Source organism: Sparus aurata, chromosome 4 (genome assembly GCF_900880675.1).
Source record: "Sparus aurata chromosome 4, fSpaAur1.1, whole genome shotgun sequence".
Lineage (NCBI taxonomy): Eukaryota > Metazoa > Chordata > Actinopteri > Spariformes > Sparidae > Sparus > Sparus aurata.
Window position 1 is genome coordinate 17,727,809 of NC_044190.1, and position 23,475 is coordinate 17,751,283.

At 41.7% G+C, this 23,475-nt stretch overlaps 1 protein-coding gene across 1 annotated transcript in view; it reads left to right on the forward strand.

Moving 5' to 3' along the window:
* The window catches only part of otog (otogelin), a 54,434-nt gene that overhangs the window by 19,978 nt on the left and 10,981 nt on the right, over positions 1-23,475 (forward strand). The window contains exons 21-42 of the mRNA XM_030413450.1: positions 537-611; positions 880-923; positions 1,305-1,470; positions 7,962-8,069; positions 8,757-8,895; positions 9,244-9,378; positions 9,643-9,789; positions 10,124-10,243; positions 10,537-10,653; positions 11,151-11,307; positions 11,581-11,607; positions 11,710-11,886; positions 13,470-13,748; positions 15,305-15,422; positions 15,673-15,752; positions 18,028-20,804; positions 21,161-21,338; positions 21,484-21,635; positions 21,734-21,823; positions 21,939-22,125; positions 22,406-22,626; positions 22,884-23,022. Of these exons, the coding sequence (XP_030269310.1) occupies positions 537-611; positions 880-923; positions 1,305-1,470; positions 7,962-8,069; positions 8,757-8,895; positions 9,244-9,378; positions 9,643-9,789; positions 10,124-10,243; positions 10,537-10,653; positions 11,151-11,307; positions 11,581-11,607; positions 11,710-11,886; positions 13,470-13,748; positions 15,305-15,422; positions 15,673-15,752; positions 18,028-20,804; positions 21,161-21,338; positions 21,484-21,635; positions 21,734-21,823; positions 21,939-22,125; positions 22,406-22,626; positions 22,884-23,022 (5,633 nt within the window). The remainder of the gene's footprint in view (positions 1-536; positions 612-879; positions 924-1,304; positions 1,471-7,961; positions 8,070-8,756; positions 8,896-9,243; positions 9,379-9,642; positions 9,790-10,123; positions 10,244-10,536; positions 10,654-11,150; positions 11,308-11,580; positions 11,608-11,709; positions 11,887-13,469; positions 13,749-15,304; positions 15,423-15,672; positions 15,753-18,027; positions 20,805-21,160; positions 21,339-21,483; positions 21,636-21,733; positions 21,824-21,938; positions 22,126-22,405; positions 22,627-22,883; positions 23,023-23,475) is intronic.

A 23,475-nucleotide genomic window follows, 5' to 3' on the forward strand; every position in this document is an offset into this window, starting at 1 on the left:
ACACAGATATCTGATAACCAGTGAGAAAGAATTTGTAGTACAGAGGCCGATGTGTGGCGCTGGCCTATATGTTACATGGCTTTCAGCCTCCGCTAAACACATTTACAGCAGCGCAGACTGACGGTAATTTCATGTTTTTGTAATTTGAATTTAGTCTCAACAGATGAAGTTTTTTGAAGGAGGTTTGGTTGTGGACTCGGCACCATGAGCGATCATTTCACCTCCTACAGCCCGCTTATCTGTCCCCTATCCACTTACCTGTAATACTCTGTTTAAGGTGGCACAAAGCCCTCTTTAACATAATTCTTTCCACAACAGTGAACAAACTGAGCAGTGTCTGGTTTACATCACTGTAAACCTGATGTGTGATTTGGGTTTTAGAAGGTTTCTTTTGACATCTTAATCAAAGCAGTGTACTCATACGTGTGTTGCACATAACAGAGAAGCGTTGCATCTGTCACATAACTGAACCAAGTGATCTGTGTCAGTATTTGTGTTTTCCTTATTTTTCCTTTTACTGGTGTGTTTTCCTTCAGGAGCGAGTGTCCCTGCAGTTTCCTTGGGGCAGATTATGAACCGGGAGATGTGATCATGACGTCAGCAGGTGTTCAGTAAGACCATCTCCTCCGTCTCTGTCGTCCTCATTTTACCCCTCAAATCATTCCCACATGACTAATGATGATGATTTAAGAAACACTTTTTTACTAACTTCAGTCAATTCAGTTCGCAAACAGTTAGAGACATCAGTGTTAAACAACTAGAATTAGTTAATGAAATCCATTACTTTATTCAAGTGCTAACCTCTCATCTTGTTTCCGGAATTACCTTCATCATCTATCATCATCATCACTGTCCTTTCTTTTCCATGTTTCCTTGCAGGCTCTGTCTTAACGGTAAATTGGTGTCCCAAACTGCAGACAGTGGTAAGTGACTTTAATCAAACACTTTGTTCAGTTCATTCATGTTATTTGTAAGCTGATATGAAGTGATCCAGTGCTTTGTCACAAGGATTATAAAGCTATGTCTGCTTGTACTTCTTTTTGGCTCAGTGGGTGATAGTGACAAACAGAGGTACATCAAACCTGCCAGTCAACAACTTCATTCTCCCTCTCTTTACCTGCATATTGGCAAAATAATGGAAATGAACATAACCATAAAAATGCTAAACAATGCTAAAAAAAAACCTAAAAAAAAACTTAAACTGTTGTGGAGGAATGGGATGTGTTTTTTGTCGTTGTTTGATTGTCAGAAGAGCTGAGTAGAAGTCTTCATTAATACAGCACCTTCCTCTTCTCCTCTTACAGACAGGCTGTGTCCAGCTGGTCAGCTCTACCAGAACTGCTCAGAGGGGGACGATGGCCTCCTGTCTGGAAGGGGTGTGGCCTGCGAGCACACCTGTGAGTCCTACCTGCTCAACCTCACCTGCTCGACACATGAGCCCTGCGTGGCTGGATGTACCTGCCCTCCTGGGTGAGTGATGTCTTCCAACAAAAGTCGCTGAAAAGTTGTGTCTGGATGTTTAGGACTGCCAATAGTACTATGAAAGAATTTAATCTAGTTGATTTGCTGTTTTTGCATACATGTATGACAAATAAAATCTAATTTAAATAAACATTTAAATATGCATCACTGCTGGCAACACTAAAGCTCAAATCATTTTCAGTCCACACCACACTACAGCCCTGCCATTATAAAGCTTAAGCATCTTGAAAATAAAAGGCAATGGACTATTGTTTTTACTCATTTGAATATTAAAAAAAGTCCATATAAATTATACTCTCGAAAGTTTTGAAATCAGCAAACAATTATTCAGCACTTACAACCACAAATCTTTGAAAATCTTTATCACATCTCATATCACCTTAATAATATCCTGTAGATTTTCTCTACATGATGCAGCCCCTCACTGATGCCGACTTGCCCTGAGCGTACCTTCTGTAGGGTCTAACATGTTTGCTGTTGACTTATTTGACGCCCATGAGTGATAGTGCCTGAAAGATTTTTGGTTGAGTCCTCACAGGCGCTGTAAGAATGTTGTCACAGAACTTCCAAATGTCCCTCTGTGGTTAGTCTTCTTGGTCATCTGTCTGGTATGAATCTGATGTGGCAAAAAGTGTGACCTTTTCTTGGTAAATAAAGGTTAAGAAATGACTGTGTAGGTCTGGTGAAATCTAAAGCTCTGAGTGTACCAGGCTGACTGTGTCACTGAAGCTGGGATCGGCATGACCTGAGCTGAAGGCTGGTTAAAGACACTCTAAAAATGTCACATGAGTCAGGAATAATCCTCCGATCCTCCTCCTAACGAGGCTGGGTGTCTTCTACAGACAGGACCACTGCTACCCATCAGTACAGTATGATTCTTATAAAATAAGGAGTCATGTGGGAGTGTTTTTAACTGTAGCGTTTCACAGAGTTTTCTTGGATTGATTGCAGAAAGGAGTCTTTTTGGGTCATTTGCAATCGTCCATTTTCATGTTTTTATATTGTTTTCTGTTCTTCTCTTGAACAAAGACTTCAGGACAAAAGCCTTTAATCTGTTTGTTATTACACATTTTGAAAGTTGAGTGAAGTCACTTGAAAATCTTCAGGTTGGATACAGAACTAGTTCTAGTAAGACTTCTGAGCCACATGTTGATCTGCTGAGATTCAAAGAATTTGGTTGTAAAAAAACTCCATGCGACTTTTTTTTTGTAGTCCACTGCAGTTGGATTCTTTACCGATAAACGCCAAATTTTTTGACGAGTCTTAGATCATCTGTAGGAGACAAAAGTCCTTACAACTGGCAGACGAGGTGGACAGACATCATGGAGTAGATTACAGTCATCTGATCCCTGTAATCCCCTCTGGCTGTCGGCCTAAAAGGAGGGTTAAGTGGTTTCATTCTGTGACATCAACCAAGAGTCATCCTGATTACAATATGCACAGGCAGGGGTCAGTTTAAACATATCCTAGATTATGACACTTTTGCACGGATTGTATAGCGACTGATGGCCCCTCTAAACCAAACAACAGAAGCCCTATGTTTGGCAGTTTTTGGATAGTATTCATATATATATACATATACATATACATATATATATATAAGGAAAGTTTAATTACAAGTAAGAGGTCCCTTGAGCCAGTAGGTTATAACTTCCAAATGGATGGGTTCATTAGATTTTGCAGTAAAAAATATTAATTTAATTTATAGCCCATTAAGCAACAGATATTATGTCAATTTTCTATGTATAACTAACGTTTTAGCTCAGTTATTTACATTTCTGTGTCATTTATTTATTGTCCATCCCACATGAGATTAAAAAATGCTGCCATTGTACAAAAAATATATATCTTCTGAAAAATAGATACACAAAGAGCAGAAAATGCTCATAACTTACAAATGATAACTGTAAGTCTCAATTTCTTTAGTGAAACTCGTACACCATAATTAACCTCACCCCTTCCTCAACTCAGGGCTAGTCTTAAAATAGCAGCATTTTTTGTGTGTTGCGGTGCAGTGTTTGGTCATGAAACACAGCGACACAGAGAAAAGGTGAGACAGGAACAGAGATACCTGTTAGTCATTTTGAACCTGCGTCACATCTGTTGACTTCACCGCTGTGATTCACCTTTGTGGTGATTATAATCTCACATATACGCAATCTCAGTCCCAGAATGCTGGTCATGGTACAAGTGTTGAATAACTCCCTGGAACCTGATAGTTTCAGAACTAATGTCGTGGTAAATATGGAGACAAAGAGATCTAATTCAGCTCCACGATGACAGCTGTATTAATTGTAAGTGCAGTGATGGGTTCAGTCATGAGTCTGATTTTTAGCAACGTGTTCACAGTTTTGAGGATAGTTGGATTGTTTTTATAGTGACAGAATTTGAGTATGAATCATATCAAATATTTACGGCTCAAAACTGAATGAGGTTGATTATCTTATCTCTTAAGTAGAAATTTTGCATTTAAGGCTGTTTGGATAATTGTCACATTTAGTAACCGACCATGAAACATATTTGTTGGATTTATTTAAGATGACACAATGAGATACCCTGCCATTTATAGAACTTTTACATTATTTTATGTTTTCTAGCTGCAGACGTTGGTGTCTGGCTGTGTATCTTTTTTTCTTCATTATCATCAGTTATAGGTGATAGCTAGCTAACACTTGAGGGAAGCAAGGAGCCAAGATGGTGAGATGCAATTTTAATGACAAATGACTGCTGCCAGGAAATGAAGCAAGGGACTGTCGGGGTGAAAACGGTTGAATCCCACTATTGCAGCTAGTGGGGCTATGCTAATGCCATTCAAGCCGAATGATGACATAATGGGGTCCTAATCCCCATAAATTATTTTCATTTTCTTTCTAAGACATTGTTAAGACATTTTTTCAGTTATTAAAGGTGCACTATGTAGTTTTGGTGAAGACACTTTAACAAGAGAAAGATCTTCACTGTCTGTTTGTTTAGTTTGTCTAGACATTCTATCTTACCTCATCATTGTTCTTCATACAATGCAGCACTCTCATACTTTGTCTTTTGCTTTGAATTTGACTTTAAAATGTATACAAGAAACCTTAGAAAACTACTTCCCTTCACCTGTGAAGAGCATAACAAGCACCTTGTACTTTTTCTTGTGGATTAACATGAGCCAAAGATCAGTCAAATATCACAAAATATAAAGCCCTTTTACCCATTGCTTTATTGGCCTGCTACACATGAGCACATGTCTTCAACTTGCTGGCTTCGGTTTCCTTTACTTAAACCAGACAGCAGATGATAAGCAGGTGTTCCCTCTGTCATATTAGTACCACACTTAGATGATTATCGTGAAAACAGGAAAAAAATAACAAAATCCCAACTCAAAGTCAACTGCAAGGTATTCATCTGCAGCCGGACTTAAAAAACTTCTAATGGGAAATAATTAGCTGAGGTGCTGACAAGAGAATCCATTGTGTTTTCAGTCACAATGGCACACTTTGTTTATGATCAAAATGTAGACCATTCATTCATTCCTCATTCTGTGACAATTAGCCCAGCTGAACTCATATGAACCTGGACTTTCAGGTGCAACACAGGAGCCCACAGCATACCAGAACTTGGTTCTGGTTACAGTACGTACATACATACAACCATAACAACCTGTTATTAGACTGTGCACCATCTTGGAGAGTGTAATGACCAAATACAGAGCGATACAGTACAGAATAAAGACGTACATAAAATAACATCAAACTAGCGAAGATGCAGTTAGCCAGTCACTTGGCGCTTTTGGGATTTAAGGTCATAATGAGGTGCTACAACAAAACCTGTGAGTATATCTTTGATTATTTTATTCTTGTGGAGTCAGCTGTTCTAAAGCTCGTGACCAAGCTCTCCACAGACTGTTCTGCAAATCTGAACCCACGTGGAAGTAATGTGCCTTTTTTTGCGATAGACCCCTCCCTTTGTCATGTCTCCTTTTAGCCAGTAAGCATGAACACAAACACACACTGCTGCACACACACACTTACTGACCCTTTGTGCCAAATGTTGGGGTAAAAAAAACTACTGAAGCCCTTAATGGTCATGGGTCAAACACATCATTTCCTCTGTTTTCCCTTGATAAGTTAAATTTGATTAGTTTTTTGGTATTCATGTCATTATTACAGAGTAACACATGTTTTCCCAGATAAGAAAAATATTTTCTCGAGATATCAAGAAAGTTTATGTAAATCTCATTAAATAACAAATGTTACCCAACATAACGAGATAATCCTCATTAGAAAACGTCTTCATAAGAATAATAAGAATTCACCATAATAACACACACTGCACTGAAGTGTGGTTTTGGGAGTTTCAAAGCAAACTGGATGAACTTTCTATGAACTTTTGCCATTTGAATGTTTTGACCCTTGATTTGATATTGAAATTACAGCTAGTGTAAGGGATAGGTGTTGCTTTCCATTAGACTACAACCTCTCAATGACCTTGGGAAAAAGAAGCTGCCCACATTCAGTAGGTCTTTGTTCTCTAAAGATAACATCATAATTAACTCAGTAACATAATAATTAACTCATGATCTCAAGATGACAACATTAAGGAAAGATATTTGAACCCATGGCTGTCAAAGTGTGGGGAAATGTTTATGGACTAACCGACAGACCAACATCGCGAGCGATGCTGTAGAGCTTCTCTCTGTCAGAACAAAAAGTTTTACCTGATGACATCAGCACCACATGTTACATTATTTTCTGCTCACCTCACTGGCCTACTTTGCAGGACCTGGAAATTATGTATGATTTAATAGGTTTGATATTTATACCATTGGCCTAAGTTGGCACCATGGATGAGTTCTCAACAGTATGTGTAGCGTTTCCTGCTTTTGTTATCTGGTATAATTAAACTTGTGAACGTCAGGAGTGTGCACAATCTGAACAACATCAGAAGCATCACAGACTGCAGTGAATCCATCGCACTGCCTGGCTTGCCTGTCGCCAACCCATGCAAATGTAACTTCCTCAGTCACTTTTACCCAGTCTGACAAAATTGAATTCAAAATGAGGATTGTGTTTATGCGGATTTATTCATAATGTGCAAGTGCGTCGAAAGAATGAATGATTTTAGAATCTTTGATCAAAGTAATTGATACGGCGGCTTGGCGGCCGGGAAAAGGAAGCTGTTAACACCGTTTATCTGCGGTGTAACTCTACTCAGATGAACCTGAGGTTTGTGGCGGGACCATTCAGCATGTCACTTCATTGTCTGCAGCCTCGCCAGTGGATATAGCTCAACCCTGGATATTACAAGATACTTATCAGCTTCGTCTCGCGGAGTGGAAAGCAAATGGAGGCATCCGGACAAAGACTGTTTCTCTCTCTATCTCTGAGAATCCTAATTGTCTGGTTTTCTCATGTAGCTAACGAGTGTTAGCGCTTTTCATCATCACAGTCGCCCACCCCTGAAACTCTCTCCCTCTTGTTTCCTGGCATCGATCCACTCTGGAAGCCAACCTGCTTTGGCTCTGCCTCTGTCGCTCTGTTGGCAAAGAACAGTCTTCATATCTGGATTAGAGATGAACACAGGAGCTCCAAAAGATCATTATGCTATAACATGATAGCAGCCTGTTAGCCCTCAGTTCAGGAATAATAACCAACATTGCTCCAAATTAGACTGTACTGAGAATGAAGTTCTTTTATTGGCCTGTTGATGATTCAACAAGCACAATCTGATGTTTTCCTGGGACATCATAATTAATGTTCCTCTGGGACAATCATACTGCTGCAGCTGACCATTGGCATTTTTGCAATTTAGGAATTGATCGACTTCAGGGTCACACAAAGCAAACTATGTCGACACAGACTGGACACAGACTGTGGTCTCTGATGACATAGTCAGTAAACGTGAATCAGTTGATTAATCAATTAGACGATCAACAGAAAATACGTCTGCAACAATTTTGGTAATCTTTATGATTCTCGGGTTCACTTTCTTTAATGTGAGGACGTGCTGCCCTGAAGGAATTGAGGAATAAATATTTCTAATAGGTTATCTGTATGTTTTCTTGCCATATTCGCTTGGGGAATGCAGAATAAACAGTGTAGAACAGATGCGGAAACAATATATTTTTAGCCAGCAGTGCGACATGTCTGACCAACCCAGTTGGTTAACATGGGCACCAAAAGGAAACTGCAGTGTACTTGTGGTGCTTCTGCCAAAAAGCAAATGCTTTCAAGACTTCATCCTGGGCCCTGACAAGCTGTGATGTTGTCTTTTAGTCTCTTTTTGGTGTGTCATCACAGGTTGCATCAAGGTGGAGCCATTTTGAAATGGTTAAGCTTTATTTCTAGCAATATGTTCCCATTAAATGGTTTGCAGTACTTTACAGCAGTCATTGAGGTCTATTAGTTGGAATGTGGTGGATGTTTTAAGGGAAACATTCCAGCAAGTCCCAGTCAAAGTGTTTGTCCTCAACAACTTTGTTTTTGCCTCCATAGCTTGTTAAAACATGGAGACGAGTGCTTTGAACCTGCATCCTGCCCCTGTCTATGGAAAGGGAAGGAGTACTACCCCGGTGACAGAGTGTCCTCCCCCTGCCATCAGTGGTGAGTTTATGTATTTCTGGAGCCCCAGTCAAATATAAAATCAGATCAGGCTTTTACAGAAAGTGATGTTCATTTACACATAATGTCTGGTGTTCCCATATGATTCTTATGAACTTTTTTTCTATTCCTTCCCTCAGTGGGTCTTTATCCATTTTGTCATGGTGCACACATTTTTATTACCCTCACCAATCATCTGCCAACAATATCTGTCAAATTTAAGACAAATCTCCAACAAAGCCGCTAATTTATCAAAGTCAGATTTAGCCTGAAAGCGCTGAGTCCTGAGATTGTCAGAGCAGCAAAAGTGGCCACCTGATATCTATAATTCTCTGTTATCACAGGACAGAAAAAGGCTAGGAAAACAGAGCAGGCCCTTGTATGACTCTTTGATTCCCTCAGCTTCAGAGTGTCGATGGCTGGTGAAAGGAAACACTCTCCCAGTGATCTCAGTCATTCTCCCATCCTTCCATTTCTTCTTCAAGCCATAGCCAGGGAAGAAGATGTAGATGACAGCCTAATAGCGCAATGAGCGGTGATTCAGCCTTTTGACAATTCAACGGCCACTTTTCTGCCTGCTGTAAACCTGAGGCTTTCGACAAAAGGAGGCCATTAGAGATGAAAAAAATGTCCTCGCACTAAGTGGGAACAAGTTGATGCTGAATCACTGAAGCTTTGCTGTCTTTGTAGTGTTTGCCAGCACGGGACGTTCCAGTGTGTATTTCATCCGTGTCCGTCAATGTGCATGGCTTACGGTGATCGCCACTACAGGACATTTGATGGGCTGCTGTTTGACTACGTTGGTGCATGCAAAGTCTATCTTGTAAAGGTACTGGAAATATTCATTTATAACAAGAGAAACAAAACTGTGGTTTGGGATATTTTAACCTATTAACTGTTTAACTGTATACTTAATTCTTATCGCTTTCGTTTTTGGGGTCGTTTTTGGCCGGTGTGTTTTGTTGATGACTGCAGTTTCTTGGCAGCTAAAATTATTGTGATGATGAAGAAAAAAATAACGGGACAAAGGAGTAAATAAGTAGATAGACTAAACACACAGTTACTAATGGAATTATAGGAATAAATATGTTAATTTAGGTTTAAAATTAGAAGCAATTCTCCGTTATGAAGACTTTGTTACTTTGGTGTCTGTGATGGTGTTTTCTCTCCTCCACAGAGCAGCTCTGATGTGATGCTCAGTGTAGCAACCGAGAATGTTGACTGTTTAGACAGCGGAGTCATCTGCAGGAAATCTCTCCTGATCAACATTGGAAGATCATTCGTAGCATTCGATGATGACACTGGAAAGCCGGTAAGAATCACTTTCAGTATATTTTCTATATTTGTAAAGAATGATGGAGGTCACCAGCAGGTAGTTTCATAAAATGAATCATAAAATGAGCATGTATCCTAAAATACCGAATATGTGCAACTGAATAATATGCTGTTGCACCTTGAGTTGGATTATGTAGCATTAGCATATCTCCATTTTCACTTTTCACACTTTGACAGATTGTGTTGACTAATGCATGTGGAGAATAGAAAATAGAAAATGAAATGACTCTGCCCCCTGCAGAATCCATCCAGTGTGATTGACAGGAAGCAGCGGATGTTCATCTGGCCAGCTGGATACTTCACAGTGGTTCATTTCCCAGAGGAAGATGTCACCGTCCTTTGGGACCGTAAGACCACCGTCCACGTCCAGGTCGGACCTCGCTGGCAGGTAGGTCGCAGGCTCAGTGCCTTTTTCTGACTCAGTGGAGTGTGCAGGCTTCTGATTTTAGCTTTCATTATTAGCTGATGCTCCAATACAAGTTAAAATATATACAATTAAAACATTTGTTGGCTCATATTAAGAAGGTTAATTCTTTACATTTGCCAAGTAAGCAAAGTTAATTTATTATTGAAGACCATGTAATACTGTTAAGAGATGCATAACAGGCAGGTGAGTCATCCTCAAGTTTTAGAGACAATATCATATTCAGGTTATGATGATATTAAGTGGATTTCAATGCATTAAAATGAAGGTGTTAAAAAGATGGTACTGATGTGTTCAGGGAAAGCTAAGCGGCCTGTGTGGGAATTTTGACATGAAGACGGTGAACGAGATGAGGACCCCCGACAACATCGACTCCGCAACTCCACAGGAGTTTGGAAACAGCTGGACTGCAGCAGAGGTGAGTGAAAAGTGACGCGTACCATCATCATGTGCATTTTACACCTGAATATTGTAACTGTATAGAAAATAACTTAATCTTGTCAAGTTTCAGCATGTTCCAACACAGAATGGTGTAATACAACGTTCATGACAAAAAACTAAAAACAACAGGAGTTGGTGTATCAGTATCAGTGGATTTGTCAGGCGTCTTAAACACTTCCTCAACCAACAAATTACAATAAACAAGACCTTACTGCTTAACCTTGAACAAAAGTTGCCATTCAACACCATTGTGTATGTTTGTGTGTTCAGTGTGTGAACAGTCCTGATATCAGACACCCCTGCAGCCTCAGTCCTCTCAGAGAGCCTTATGCGAAGCGTCGGTGTGCCGTCCTGCTTGGGGAGGTCTTCCAGGCCTGCCACCCAGTGGTGAGTGACAGTACAACAGCAGCCCTCCTTCCTGCAGTTTGACTCTTTGGAGGGTTTTTTTTTGAGTATCAAGCACATCCCAACGGAAGAGGATTAGGGCCACATGTGAATTTTTTTTTTAGTTCTGACTTTAAAGTCAGAATTCTGAGAAAAAAGTCAGAATTCTGAGATTAAAGTCAGAATTCTGACTTTAATCTCAGAATTATGAGAAAAAAGTCAGAATTCTGAGATTAAAGTCAGAATTCTGACTTTTTTCTCAGAATTATGACTAAAAAAAAAATTCACATGTGGCCCTAATCCTCTTCCGTACATCCCTATGCCTGAGAGGTGTAAAATAAAATAAATTGGTAATAAGGTAAATAGTTAAGCACAGTATGACTTGAGAATGCAGTCAATTCCTTTTCTCAACCCACTTTGTACGTCTTTCTTATACTTATCCTTACATAACAGTGGTGAATTTCTACTCTCAATAAAGTGATGTTATTCCTCGTGTTTAGGTGGATGTTACCTGGTTCTACATGAATTGTTTGGCAGACACGTGTGGTTGCAGTCGTGGAGGCGACTGTGAGTGTTTCTGCACCAGTGTGGCGGCATACGCTCAACGCTGCTGCCACCAGGGTGTTCCTGTCGACTGGCGAGCTCCGTCTCTGTGCCGTAAGTCACAACATAGGGAGCGAGAAACCTACTTTATAGAAAGTAAAATCTCTGTTTTAAAAGAACATATGAGTCTGTTGCTGAAAATAATTCTGATAATAATGATCATTCTAAGATTTTGCAAACATTAGCAAAGCCATTGGTTGCAGCTTAAACATTCTTTATAAAAAATACTGTATGAGTCATGAAAAGGGTTTCTTTGTAACATACTATACTGTTTATTACTCTTGTTACTGTCATTGCCTTTAATGGTCTCTGTGCTTCTCTCTGCAGCGTATGATTGTGAATTCTACAACAAAGGTATGACATCACACACATACACACAGATGCAAACGCGTACTTACTGCACAAATGCTCTGTGGCAATGACCACTGGTGCCCTAACGTGGACTCTTGTCTGCAGTTCTGGGTAAAGGTCCCTTCAGGCTGATCACCTTCAGGGATCGGACGACACTGTTAGCAGCCAGCAGTTCCAGTGGCTCTGTGTTCCTGCAGCGGGGCAACCTCAGCGCCACTGCCACCCCGAGAGTTCTCTCACAGTTCATGATGACACCGGGCCTCAGCAGAGCCCGACCACACGGTAAGTTACAACTTTTGTGACCGCGGGGCTTAATGTTAAGGAAGGCGGTGAGAGTGAATAAGAACATTAAAGTTTCAAGCCGGAGCAACATGAGCTGAAAGACGCTTTTATGCTTCATGAGAGAAACTGGTGTGACTTGTGGTTTTTTATGTTGAGGTCAATCAACATTAAAGGTAAAAACAGACAACTCCTGCTCCCCGAGCATTTCCAAGTGGTATTTTTGTTGGTGCTACAACTAGATGGTGTCTGTTTTGACAGATACCAACAACACAGGAAAAAAACTTGAGTCTAGTCATTAATTTCCAAGGAAACAAAATTGTGAAATGTTTCTAGGGAACTAATCTAAATGTCAATCTTGTCTTAAAAGTCTCCGATTTGATGACCTGATGTATGGTATAGGCATTAAGTTCTTCACTGCATCATTAGACTGATCGCTCTGTTTTCTTCCCGTTTGCTGGCTTCTCTTCGTCTGTTCATCCTCTTTCAGCTAATCTTACACTCAAAGAATTTCAACTCTCTCCCCTCTGACTGAATGCCAGTCAGTCAACGATCTCCTCTTCCACTGTTATCTCTGCATTCAACAGTGTTTGTAATGATTTGGATGTCCTAATGAAAACACAGATGGAGGAGACGGACTTCCATTGACTTGAAGCAGGAGAGGAGTTCAGAGATCAGATTGCCAAATGCTAATACGGCAACCTGAGCTGCAGGCTGGTCAGCAAGCCAAGACTGGAACAAGCTGGTCTCACTGTTTACTGCATGTGAGCGCGATACTTATCAGACACATTTAACATGATTTAGTACATATTTATATATATTTTTTTGTATATATTATTTTTCCTTTCATGTTTTCTGAGTTATCCTTAGAAGATAGTCTTCCAAATTGTTTTGGGGCCTTTTGGGGCACTATTCCATCGTGGTTTCCAAAATAATTGTTACTAGTTTGGACCTCAGTTAATGCAGATCATCATCTATTCTTTCCCAGTCATGCCATTTATCCAGGCCATCTCATGAACGTTTGGTGGCAAGAAACAGACTGGTGTTGTGGAGGAAAGAGTTTAAATAACTGGACCATGGTCTTGAAGAGTTTGAAAAGCTATTTGAAAAGCTACCCTTATCAATATGTGTATATTAATAATGGAAAAAATAAATGTAATATAAAAGTTGTCGCTCATGAAGACAAACCTATAGAGTCATCACTTGACTGCAGTTCTTCCAAGTTCCATGAAGCTATTTTAGCATCACTTTTCAGCTCGCGGCTTTATAGCTTGAATCTTAACTGTTTCTCTTATATTTTCTGTCTTAAATCCTGTACACTTCCTGCTCAGCACCAAATGTTGGAGTGAGCGAGTAGCTGGTGAACATAGTGGAGCATTCAGCAGCAAAATAGGTCGATGTTTTTCTCAGGAGTTGGTCGAGAGCAAAAATGGCGCTGAAACATATTGGCTTGTTTCCTCAGAGAAGTCTATATAGGATTCTACTGTAAAAAAAGAAAGCGGTGTAGTTTAAGGGTTGCCTACTTATTCAACCCTAATTCTATGGTTTTTCCATGATAATGTCTCACTTTTTTTTCATCTACACAGACACATCGAGGGTTTCTTTCGAGGCAGCCGAGAGACCAAACTATTTTCTGTACACGAGCCCCAGTGGTCAGGTGAGGCTGGCAAAGTGGGAGGACAGCGTGGCATTCTGGGATGGAGCCACCTTTGTCCTGCACAGGAACACCTGGATCCCTGGCTACGACTCCCTGGAGTCCCACGCAAAACCCGGCTTCTTCCTGCACGCCACGCTGCCCCGCCTCCACCTGCTCAAATACAGACACACTGACAGCTTCCGCAAGGCCACGCTGTTCAGACTGACAGGTCAGCATCACCGACATGACCAACATGTCAGCAGCGAACACATCACACACACCACTCACTAAAAGTCAGAGATAACTGTGGGTTCGGTCATTCACAGTGAATGCGACAGAAAAATTATGCTGCCATGACAACAGGGACTAAAAATGTAATTCAACAAGGTAACAGATTAAAGACAAATATAATGGAATTAAATTCTAAAGCTATTGAACCTTTTCAGCCTCAGTAGAAACTGTCAACTCAGAAATTCCAGCAGAATTTTGCTTACATTCACTGGCCTCATTTCAGTCTTACCCATCATGGGTTTGGATACTGTGGATAATCTTCCTTCTGTGATCTGCATTGTTTTCTGGGGTTATATATATTTCCTAGCTTACTCAACAAACAGTGAGCATTCAGGAAGCTTTACTCCAGGTTCACTCAAACATCAGCTCATCTCCCTGGGGTCAAAGGTCAACACTAGGGACTCCTCTGCCTGCATACTCTGCTGAGAGAGCAGCCAGGCTAATCACTGATGCTAAAAATACGGCAGCATTTGTGTTAGTTCATGGAAAAGGCGTACGAGCCAATAGCAGATGGATTTCCTGCTGACAGCAGTGAATGCTGCACACATTCAGAGTGAGAGATGAAGTCCAGACTTTACACTGATGACTCTCTAAATTCATCACATTACTTCTCTGTGAAAACATTCATGGGTCAGTTTTAGCCTTAGTCTAGATTAGTAATGTGATATATTTTCACAAACATCAAAGCGATCTTAATTTTGTAACAATACTGTAGGAGACGGTTAATTCAGTCATTTTAACATTTTAGATACTGCTGCAACCTCAGATGGGTCCATTAAGACACACTCATGTTGTTTGGAACAACCACAAAACTTAATTTTAGATTTCAACTGTGATCCAAGATCACAAAGATATCATATGATGTGTGTATAAAACGATACACATGACACCCTGAATATTTCCAATCCATATAACCATTTAAAACTGATTTTAATATTTTTAATTAATTGTGATACAACTTTAAAGGGCTCTATGCAACTATTAACATGTATTAATCACTTTTTTATTGGCCATTTGTGAGCGGATTGCAACATGAAGTGAAAAGTTGGATCTTCCCAAGCTCTCTCCATTGCCTGTGGACGATGTTGTTGAAGTTGTTAAATGCTGATGGACTGCGGATTTTTTTACAATACAAAGAAAATGACACATTGCTTTGTCTCAGTGTGTCTCTTAGAAAGCAACAGTAGCTAACGTTATGTAAGTTTAGAAATGGAATCTGCAAACAGAAACTAACATCCACCTTCCAGCACAGCACAGAAGTTCCACAGACCTTAAAAAAGCAGGTGTGGTACTGTAACGTTTAGAATACATTCTTCCTTTTGTTATTCAGTAGGTAAATAATCTATCCAGTTATAATACTCATTAAACCACAGTACAGTTAAATCTGATCTGAAATACTGAAAATATCTGTTCTGTTTCATTAACAAGGCCAAATTTTGAGACGTTACAAACCTGTGAGCTTGTAGTAATTAAGCATTGTGTGTTTTTCATCAGGCCCGAGCCCAGATGCCCCACCCGGTCCTCGGTGTCAGTGGAGGTACGATTCCTGTGTCGTTCCCTGCTTCAAGACCTGCAGCGACCCGTCAGCTGAAGCCTGCATCACCATCCCACAGTGAGACCTTTGACCTTTTCAGTAACTGTCACCACAAATTAGTTTGTCCAGTTGTCTTGACTACCGTATATCTGATGTCATCTGCCTCTGATCTGATTGCTTCCTCTTTGACCAAACTTTTTTCCTTTCTATATTTTCATTTACTGATCAAATCTTCCTGCTTTGGTCTGAGAACTCTGATGAAGTTGTACAGTTTTATTTGCGGTTTGCTGTGTGTTTATCTCATGACTGTGTGTTGCCCTCTCTACAGAGTGGAAGGCTGCCTCCCTGTCTGCCCTCCACACATGGTCCTGGATGAGGTCACTCGTCGCTGTGTCTATGTTGAAGACTGTAAGTTTCCCCTGATTGAGTTCAGTGTTGTTTTGATTTTAAACTGATCCATTAATAGAACAGGATGTTGTGTGGTATTGACTTTTTGACCAGGGGTTACATGGGGAGGGACTATTTTGAAAGATGGTGGCAATAAGAAAAAAAGTGACACTGTTCTTAGTTAACATTTTAACTAACATCTATCACACACATTTGTACAGTAAAGGAATTTAACACAATGATCAAAGAAATGTGTCACAGTTATGTACTCCTAGGGGTGTCACAGTTTGTCAAACCCACGTTTAACTTTCAATTTAAAGGTCACGATTCAATTTGATTTGCATCTGGATTTGTAAAATCAACCATTCATGCCATTTACATTTTCACATTCTTCATTTAAAAGAAAGGAGTATTTTAGATAAACCTTATTCCCAAACAAATCTTTAAAGGATCGGTTCATCAAAGATAAAAATTATATAAAAAGATCACACAAGAATGGTGTCGCTTACTTTCCATAATAAAGTTTTGATTTGTTATTACTGAAACTGGTCTCCACCTGGCTGTGTTTCCTCAGAGTGTTATGTTTCTGAAAAAAGAAAATCTAAATCACACAGGAGCATATAATGATGTTCACAGTTCATTCCAATATATGTTCCTCATTTAAGTCTATTACCTGTAAAATGGTTTAAACTTGATCAATGCACTCCATCAGGTTGTACTCATCTTTCCATTTGGAAAACTGTCAACAAAGTCAACATAAAAAGTTTCAGACAGAACAATCCAAAATCAGTTATCTATCTATAATACACGGAATCTCTGTCTGTCTGTCTGTGTGTGTTTGTGTGTGTGTGTGTGTGTGTCAAATATCTCTGCGGATCAGGATCAGACTGACCTGAGACTTTCAACATGGCTGCTGTGTGGTTCAGTGGCGTGCAATTTAGCATTTGCTTGGACTGCAATGATACCGTTAATACATTATTTCATAAATGCTTTACAAATTCCATGAGTATTGTCCACCGGAGCCACTACAGTCACGTGCGCACCAGAGCCAATCACTGCACACAGTGGCCACGTGCGCACCAGACCCAATCACTGCAGAGCTCAAAGTGGGATCGGAATCTGTGGATGTTCGTGTTTAGCTAGCTGCTAGCCGCTAACCGACCCACACGGCCTACCTACCGAGTTGACGGAGCGGATGCACTGGCACGTCCAAAACTGGATTTAGGGTAAATAATGTCCAACACGCTTTTTCGCTAACATTGCCGTTACGTTTGCTTTATGTCTGGTGCAAGAAGAAACAGTAAAAATGTGCTTTTGTCACTAAATTGTTCAAGCAGCAAGTTTGGTTGTTGAGGAACAGGAAGATGTGGGAGGGACATCGGCGGATGATTGACAGCAGCAGTGATGTGTTGGAGACGGCGACAGATATAGCGAGTTTTGAGAGTTGAGAGATTTGTGACATATAGCGTGTTTGGAGTGTATAGTTAGTGTGTTATGTAATATTTGGTGTGGTGTGTTCAGTGTGTAGTGGAGTCGTGTTGTGAGGCAAACCAAGGAGGAGACGGCTGAATGTGGAACAGGCAGGAATGAGCTGAGGAGCCTGAGGCATTGCCTGCATTTAAATGTAAATAGTTACACATAACTTTGTAAATTTCAAAAACTTATGCACCAATTTAGTAAACAACTATTTATATTTGCATTATAACTAATGCAATTGGTTCATTAAACATATTTGTGGTTTTTACAGTAAAAAAACAAACTTTTTCTACTCTGATTTTATGTTATTTTGTGATTTTAGGTCCATAGTGTTAATATAGTACCTTAAAATGAAAAAATAACTGTACAGTCACACATGTGAGGTTGTGCTAAAAATAATTACACCAAGTAAGGCAAGGTAAATAGTTTTTAAGGTGAAATATAATGGTATAATCAAAAGTAGTCAAAAACAGACAATTATATCCCTGACGTCCCACCTTCAAACAAAGCCTCATTTGGCCATCCATGAAAAAGCTACTTAACCTCCCACTTTTCTTCAGGAAAACATGCTTCCTACGGGCAATGCACTAGTATACATAATACTAAAAACACAAAAAATAATCAAACCCTGAAATGTGCAAAAACCAAAGAGGAGTCATCCACAATAGAATTTATAGTTGTCCTGGATTCAGCCAAATCATGTAAATTACTACAGTCATCACTGCTAACCCAAAGTATTGAAATAAGCCCTGACATAAAGCTGTCTATGTTCCTACCACACATAAAATATGTATAAACATTTTCTATCGTTTGTCTTCAGGTATTAAGGTCCCAGTTGCTGTGCAGCCTGTAACACCATCCACTGCTCAGCCGACCTCTGTAGCTGTCACTCCTGCAACCACCGCGAGCACTGCTGCCTCCACCACCACCCTCAAAACCACCGCCACCACCACCACCACACTGTCCACTCCTTCGCACACCAGTCCTACCACTAAATTCACCACCACTACTCCTGCCTTTATCACACAGACAACTTTGTCCGAGGCACCACCAGCCCCTGATGAGTTGACCAGTTCCGTCACCGACTCTCTTTCTGCAGCTCCTGAACTTTCCAGAACAGCAGGACCCCCGTCTCCTCCAACAGCGCCCCCTACTGTAAGGCCAGAGGTGTTGGAGCCGCTGTCTACTGTCAGAGTGACAGAAGCCCTGCCCACCAGTGAAACATATATGACATCACGGACGACAAGAGCTGTGAGCTCAACTACGAGCCCATTGCACCCTGTCATTTCGAGGACATCCAGCGCTCCCTTCGCCATCACTGCTCTGTTCTGGCTCACCTCCACCACCAAGCCCACCGATCTTCCACAGCTGCTCTTCACCACCACTGCCACGACTGTGCAGACATCCACCACTGCAGCACCAGCCACAAGCTCGGTCGAAGGGCCAACCACCATCAGTACCCCTCCTCCTGCTGTCCACCCAACTAAAGAGACCACAGAGGCTATAACGCATTCAGCAGCAGTTACTCCGATTGTAACCTCCTCTAGTCCAACTCCTGCTCCAGTCTCAGAGACATCCATAGTCACAGACAGCACTACTGTTCCCAGTTCAGCTACCACTGCATACACAGACACAAGCACAAAGACTGTAACAGTGGAGCGACTTCCCCCCAAAACAACTACACCTATCCCTCCTGGTTTACCAAGCACAGCCTCCACAACCTCTTCGCCTCTCCTGACCTCACCACCAATTGAAACAGGAACTGTATCTCTGCCGATAGTCACTTCAGCTACAACCACAGAATCAGTCGCACCGGTTGCACCTTTCACCATCAGCAAAACAACACCGTACATAAGTCCAGAGACAACAACACCACCTGTTACCACAGAGAGGATTCTGCCCGTTACTCCCACTGAACCAACGTCTTCTACAACACCCGCTGCTGAGCTACAAACTTCACAGCCACTCCATGTTGTACCGACTACAACTTCACCATCTGCTCCTACCTCAGTTACTACACACTGGAGAACAACAACAAGGAAAGTGACCACACATGAATCCACTGTGTCTGAAATACATGTCGCTACCACAACAATGGCTGTACCTCCACCTCTAGACATTACAGACAGCACTACTGTTTCCCACTCCACAACCTATTCAGAGAGAACTTCCTGGTCTGCTGCCGCCCCATCAACAGAGACAATCACCTCAAGACCCCCAGAGGTTCCAGAAACCTCCACCATGCCCACGGGTCATCCTGTCACACCTGTGTCTCTTACAGATACCACCACTGTACCACTTTTACCAACAACAGAGAGCTCCACCCATCCTGTAACAACCGAGAAGGCCTCTGCGCCATGGCGTCCTCCCCATCGGGAGACCTCCACCACCCTGGTCTACAGCCCGACAGTGAAAACTACACCAGAGGTCACTTCTGAAGCTGTCGTCCATGTCATCACTTCCACTAGAACTACTGAGGTGCCTCACCTTCCTGAAACATCACAGCCAGTTGTGACCTCTTCGACATCAGCTGCTGCTACAACTACTACTGCCAAAACTACAACCTCTGCTAAAATCTCAACTGCAGAAATTGCAGTCACTACAACCAGGACACTGGTTACACTGCCTCCTTCACCTGTACCTGGTATTCCTGAGACACATCTCACCACTGTCTCCACAAAAGCTCCACTAGATGTTGACACCACCACTCTCAGACCTGTCATTGTTCAGCCGATTACAGGGACAACACATCCAGTGACTGGCAGAGTGGAGGTGTCAACAAGAGCCACAACTACGCCGCCTCCAACTTGGTCTCAGTTGCACACAACCACTTCCACTGCAACTCCAAGGCCAACAACTGTACAGGACAAAGTCACCACCCGGCTGGTGTCCACTGCAAGAGCTACACCTTCTACAACAACTACAACCACCACACAGACGACCACCCTCAGAACGACACCCAGAGTTCCCGTGACAACAAGAGTCACTCCCAGAATCACGTCGACTCAGAGATCAACTGTCAGGCCAGTCTCCGCAAGGGTTACCATAGCAACAAGGCCTCCAGCAGTGACGATCACATCAACCACTCCGGGCCCACCAACAGTCGCTCCAAGCCCTGGCACAGCAACCACGTTAGGAGTGCCACCTACTACCAAGTTGGTTACTACAGTGAGCCTGACTGAACACGCCGACACAACTGAAACAGTTTCTCGCCTGACCACCATAACTGCTCCAGCACCCGTTCCTACTCTAACAACAGTTACGGCATCTACAGCTGTCCCCACCAGAGAGTCAGCAACATCTGAGAAAACCATGACAACCAAAGAGACCGTCGTGTCACCGCTCACATCCCAACCAGTGACGCCTCCACCAGATACAATGATTTCCACCCAGAGGTCCACTGTTCCTACTGCCACTACAACTTCACTTCCAGCAGCCACCTCGGTCCAAACGACGGAGCAGGACAGAGTCGATCACACGAGTGCAGGTGCAACAACGCCTCCTGCACAGCCATCACTCTATACATCTTCAGAAACGACCAGACACACAGCAGAGGGGACGACATCCATAGCTGTGTCACCTACAAGGATGTGCACTGTAGGTTCAGTTATTGTATCTTTTTTTCAGTCACTAAGTTTTGAAATATTGCAAGAAGGATAAGTTCTATAATGACTTTGTCTTCAAGTTCAAACGTTCCCTTTAATTTGTATTTGTACAAAAAAGGGCCATACTGTATCGTAACATTTTAAAGCTAATATTTCAAACACACCGTGGGTTATGGTCAAAAGCTCTGGAAAAAGTAACTAAGGGAACCCTGAGACATTCGTCTATGTCTACATTATGACTCTATCAAATAATTTGCCTATGGCACACGAATTGTCTTTCCGGCTTAAAAATATAATTTTTTCTTGTGTGACTTTTGGGTTTTCATTCTTTGTTTTGTTTCCCTCCAGCCTCCGTATGCAGAGATAGTCGATGAGTGCACAAAGTACATCTGTGTCAATAGCCAGCTCGTCCTGTTCAACAAATCACAGAGCTGTCCCTTCACCGCCGACCCTCCCAACTGCGGCTTGCTTGGCTTTGCCATTCTGGTCAATGGAGACAAGTGCTGCCCGAAGTGGGACTGTCCATGTGAGGAAAATAGACACACATGAAAAAATTACATTGTGGTCCATTTTTTGAATTTACAAAAGTTGCGTCTTGAAATAAAAGATTGCACACATCAACTTTCAGACTCTGCTCTCAAGTTTTCATTGTTGTCTCTCCTGTGTTCCAGGTCGCTGCTCGATGTTTCCAGATCTAAATGTGATCACATTTGATGGGAACAGCGTTGCAGTCTACAAAGCTGCCTCATACATAGTGACCCAACTGCCCAATGAGACCGTCAGTGTCCTGGTTCAAGAGTGTCCAGCTAACTCTGAGTCACCAGTAAGCCAAGTGTTGGACTCACTTGATTGGGATTTGAATAGAAGTCACCAATTTGATTTGTCATTTATTTCAACTGGAATTTCTTCTCCTTTCCAAAGCTCCTCTGGAATTTCACCAACCTGTGTCTGGTGGCGCTCAACATCACCCACAACTCCAATCACATCATCATCAACAGGCTGCAGAGGAGGGTAGGAGGCACTCCCATCTCATCCTGATATTTGATTTGCAGATTACAGCTCAAAATTGCTTCCTAACATTAATCTGATCAAATCTGATGATGTGCACTTTTTCATTTTCTTTCAGCTCTATGTCAATTCACGGTACGCCAAACCTCGATTTAAAAAGTTTGGATTTGAGATCTACGACACAGGCAACATGTACCTGATCCGCAGCCCGGCTGGTCTTAAGCTGCAGTGGTACCACAGTACCGGCATGATGGTGATCGACACCGACAGCTCCAGCACCAAGCTCCACACCAAGGGCCTCTGTGGTAAGAGTACTTCCTACTCCTGCAGTTGGTATTCGAGCCACACATGTCATTGTATTAGTTCTCTTTAAAACACAAAAAATTTGAACATTTGCAAAACCACTATTTGTCATTTGTACATTTTGTCAGTTATATGAAAGATTAATGTTTCCACATTGGAAATAGTTGAACTTCCCTGATTTAAGAAGTTCCAGCAACTACTATGGCTGCAAGATCCATTTGCGACATTCAGGGATACATTTGTTATGTCTGAAGTAAATGTAATGTTTTTGTGAACCCTTAGGATTCTGTGACGGAGACCCGACAAATGACCTGACTTTGGCCAATGGCACCACAGTGGGCGCAAGTGAGGATCCGGCTATTTTCATCGACAGCTGGCAGGTTCCCAACACCACCAGCTACATCAGCCACAGCCGCCGCAGAGAACGCAACTGCTCCACAAGCGACTGCTCCACCTGCCTGGTCATGCTGCAGAACCCTGCCTTCACGCCCTGCCACGCCTTTGTACGTTAACCTGTCTGTGAACTCATTTCCAGGTTCCTTTGCTCACACAGGAGCCAGTAGAGACATAACAAAAAAAAATACAACATTTTAATGCGTATATGCTGTATGAAAAAATCTTGCTGGTGTATTAAATAAGTCAGCCTTTTTCTGCCATTATTATTGTCTTACTTCTCTTCAGTGAAATACATGTTTGAAGTAAGTCAAAAAAGGTAGACTAATTCTATGTGGTATAACATGAAATGTTTCTGTGTTTCAAGGTCCCACCGAGCACATTCTGTGAGGTTTGGGTACGAGATGAAGAGTACGTCAACAACCAGTGTGTGGCGCTGGCTGCCTACGTGGCATCTTGCCACAAATTCAACATCTGCATTGAGTGGAGGCGTCCAGATTACTGCCGTAAGATTTCTGTCAGCAAGATTTAATTTAAGCGGAACAAAGCAGCAGTTTCTGAAACAGATGGAATCTATCGGGGAAGAACCCAAACACTGCAGTAACAAGATCTGATTAAACAGCTTTATTGGAAATGTCAGAGACATCAACTTTCTCAGGCTGGACGTGTACCCTTAACCAAGTTGCAATTGATGCATTTACACAGGCAACATCGCCAGTCTGCGACAAAAACAAAGCACGGGTTGTCTAAATGTTTGTATGGCCTCGTCACTATCCCAGAATTTTCAGGCCTGAAATTGGTCAACATAGTCCTTTGTCACCACAGACATTGACTTGTCATGATTGAAGATGTCTTCTGTTTTAGGAAACCATTCCACTGCAGTCCCCTGTGCATGGTATTTTAAAGTTGTCATAGACAGAGTACCACATGCCCTTGATATTGAAAACATAAAATGACTC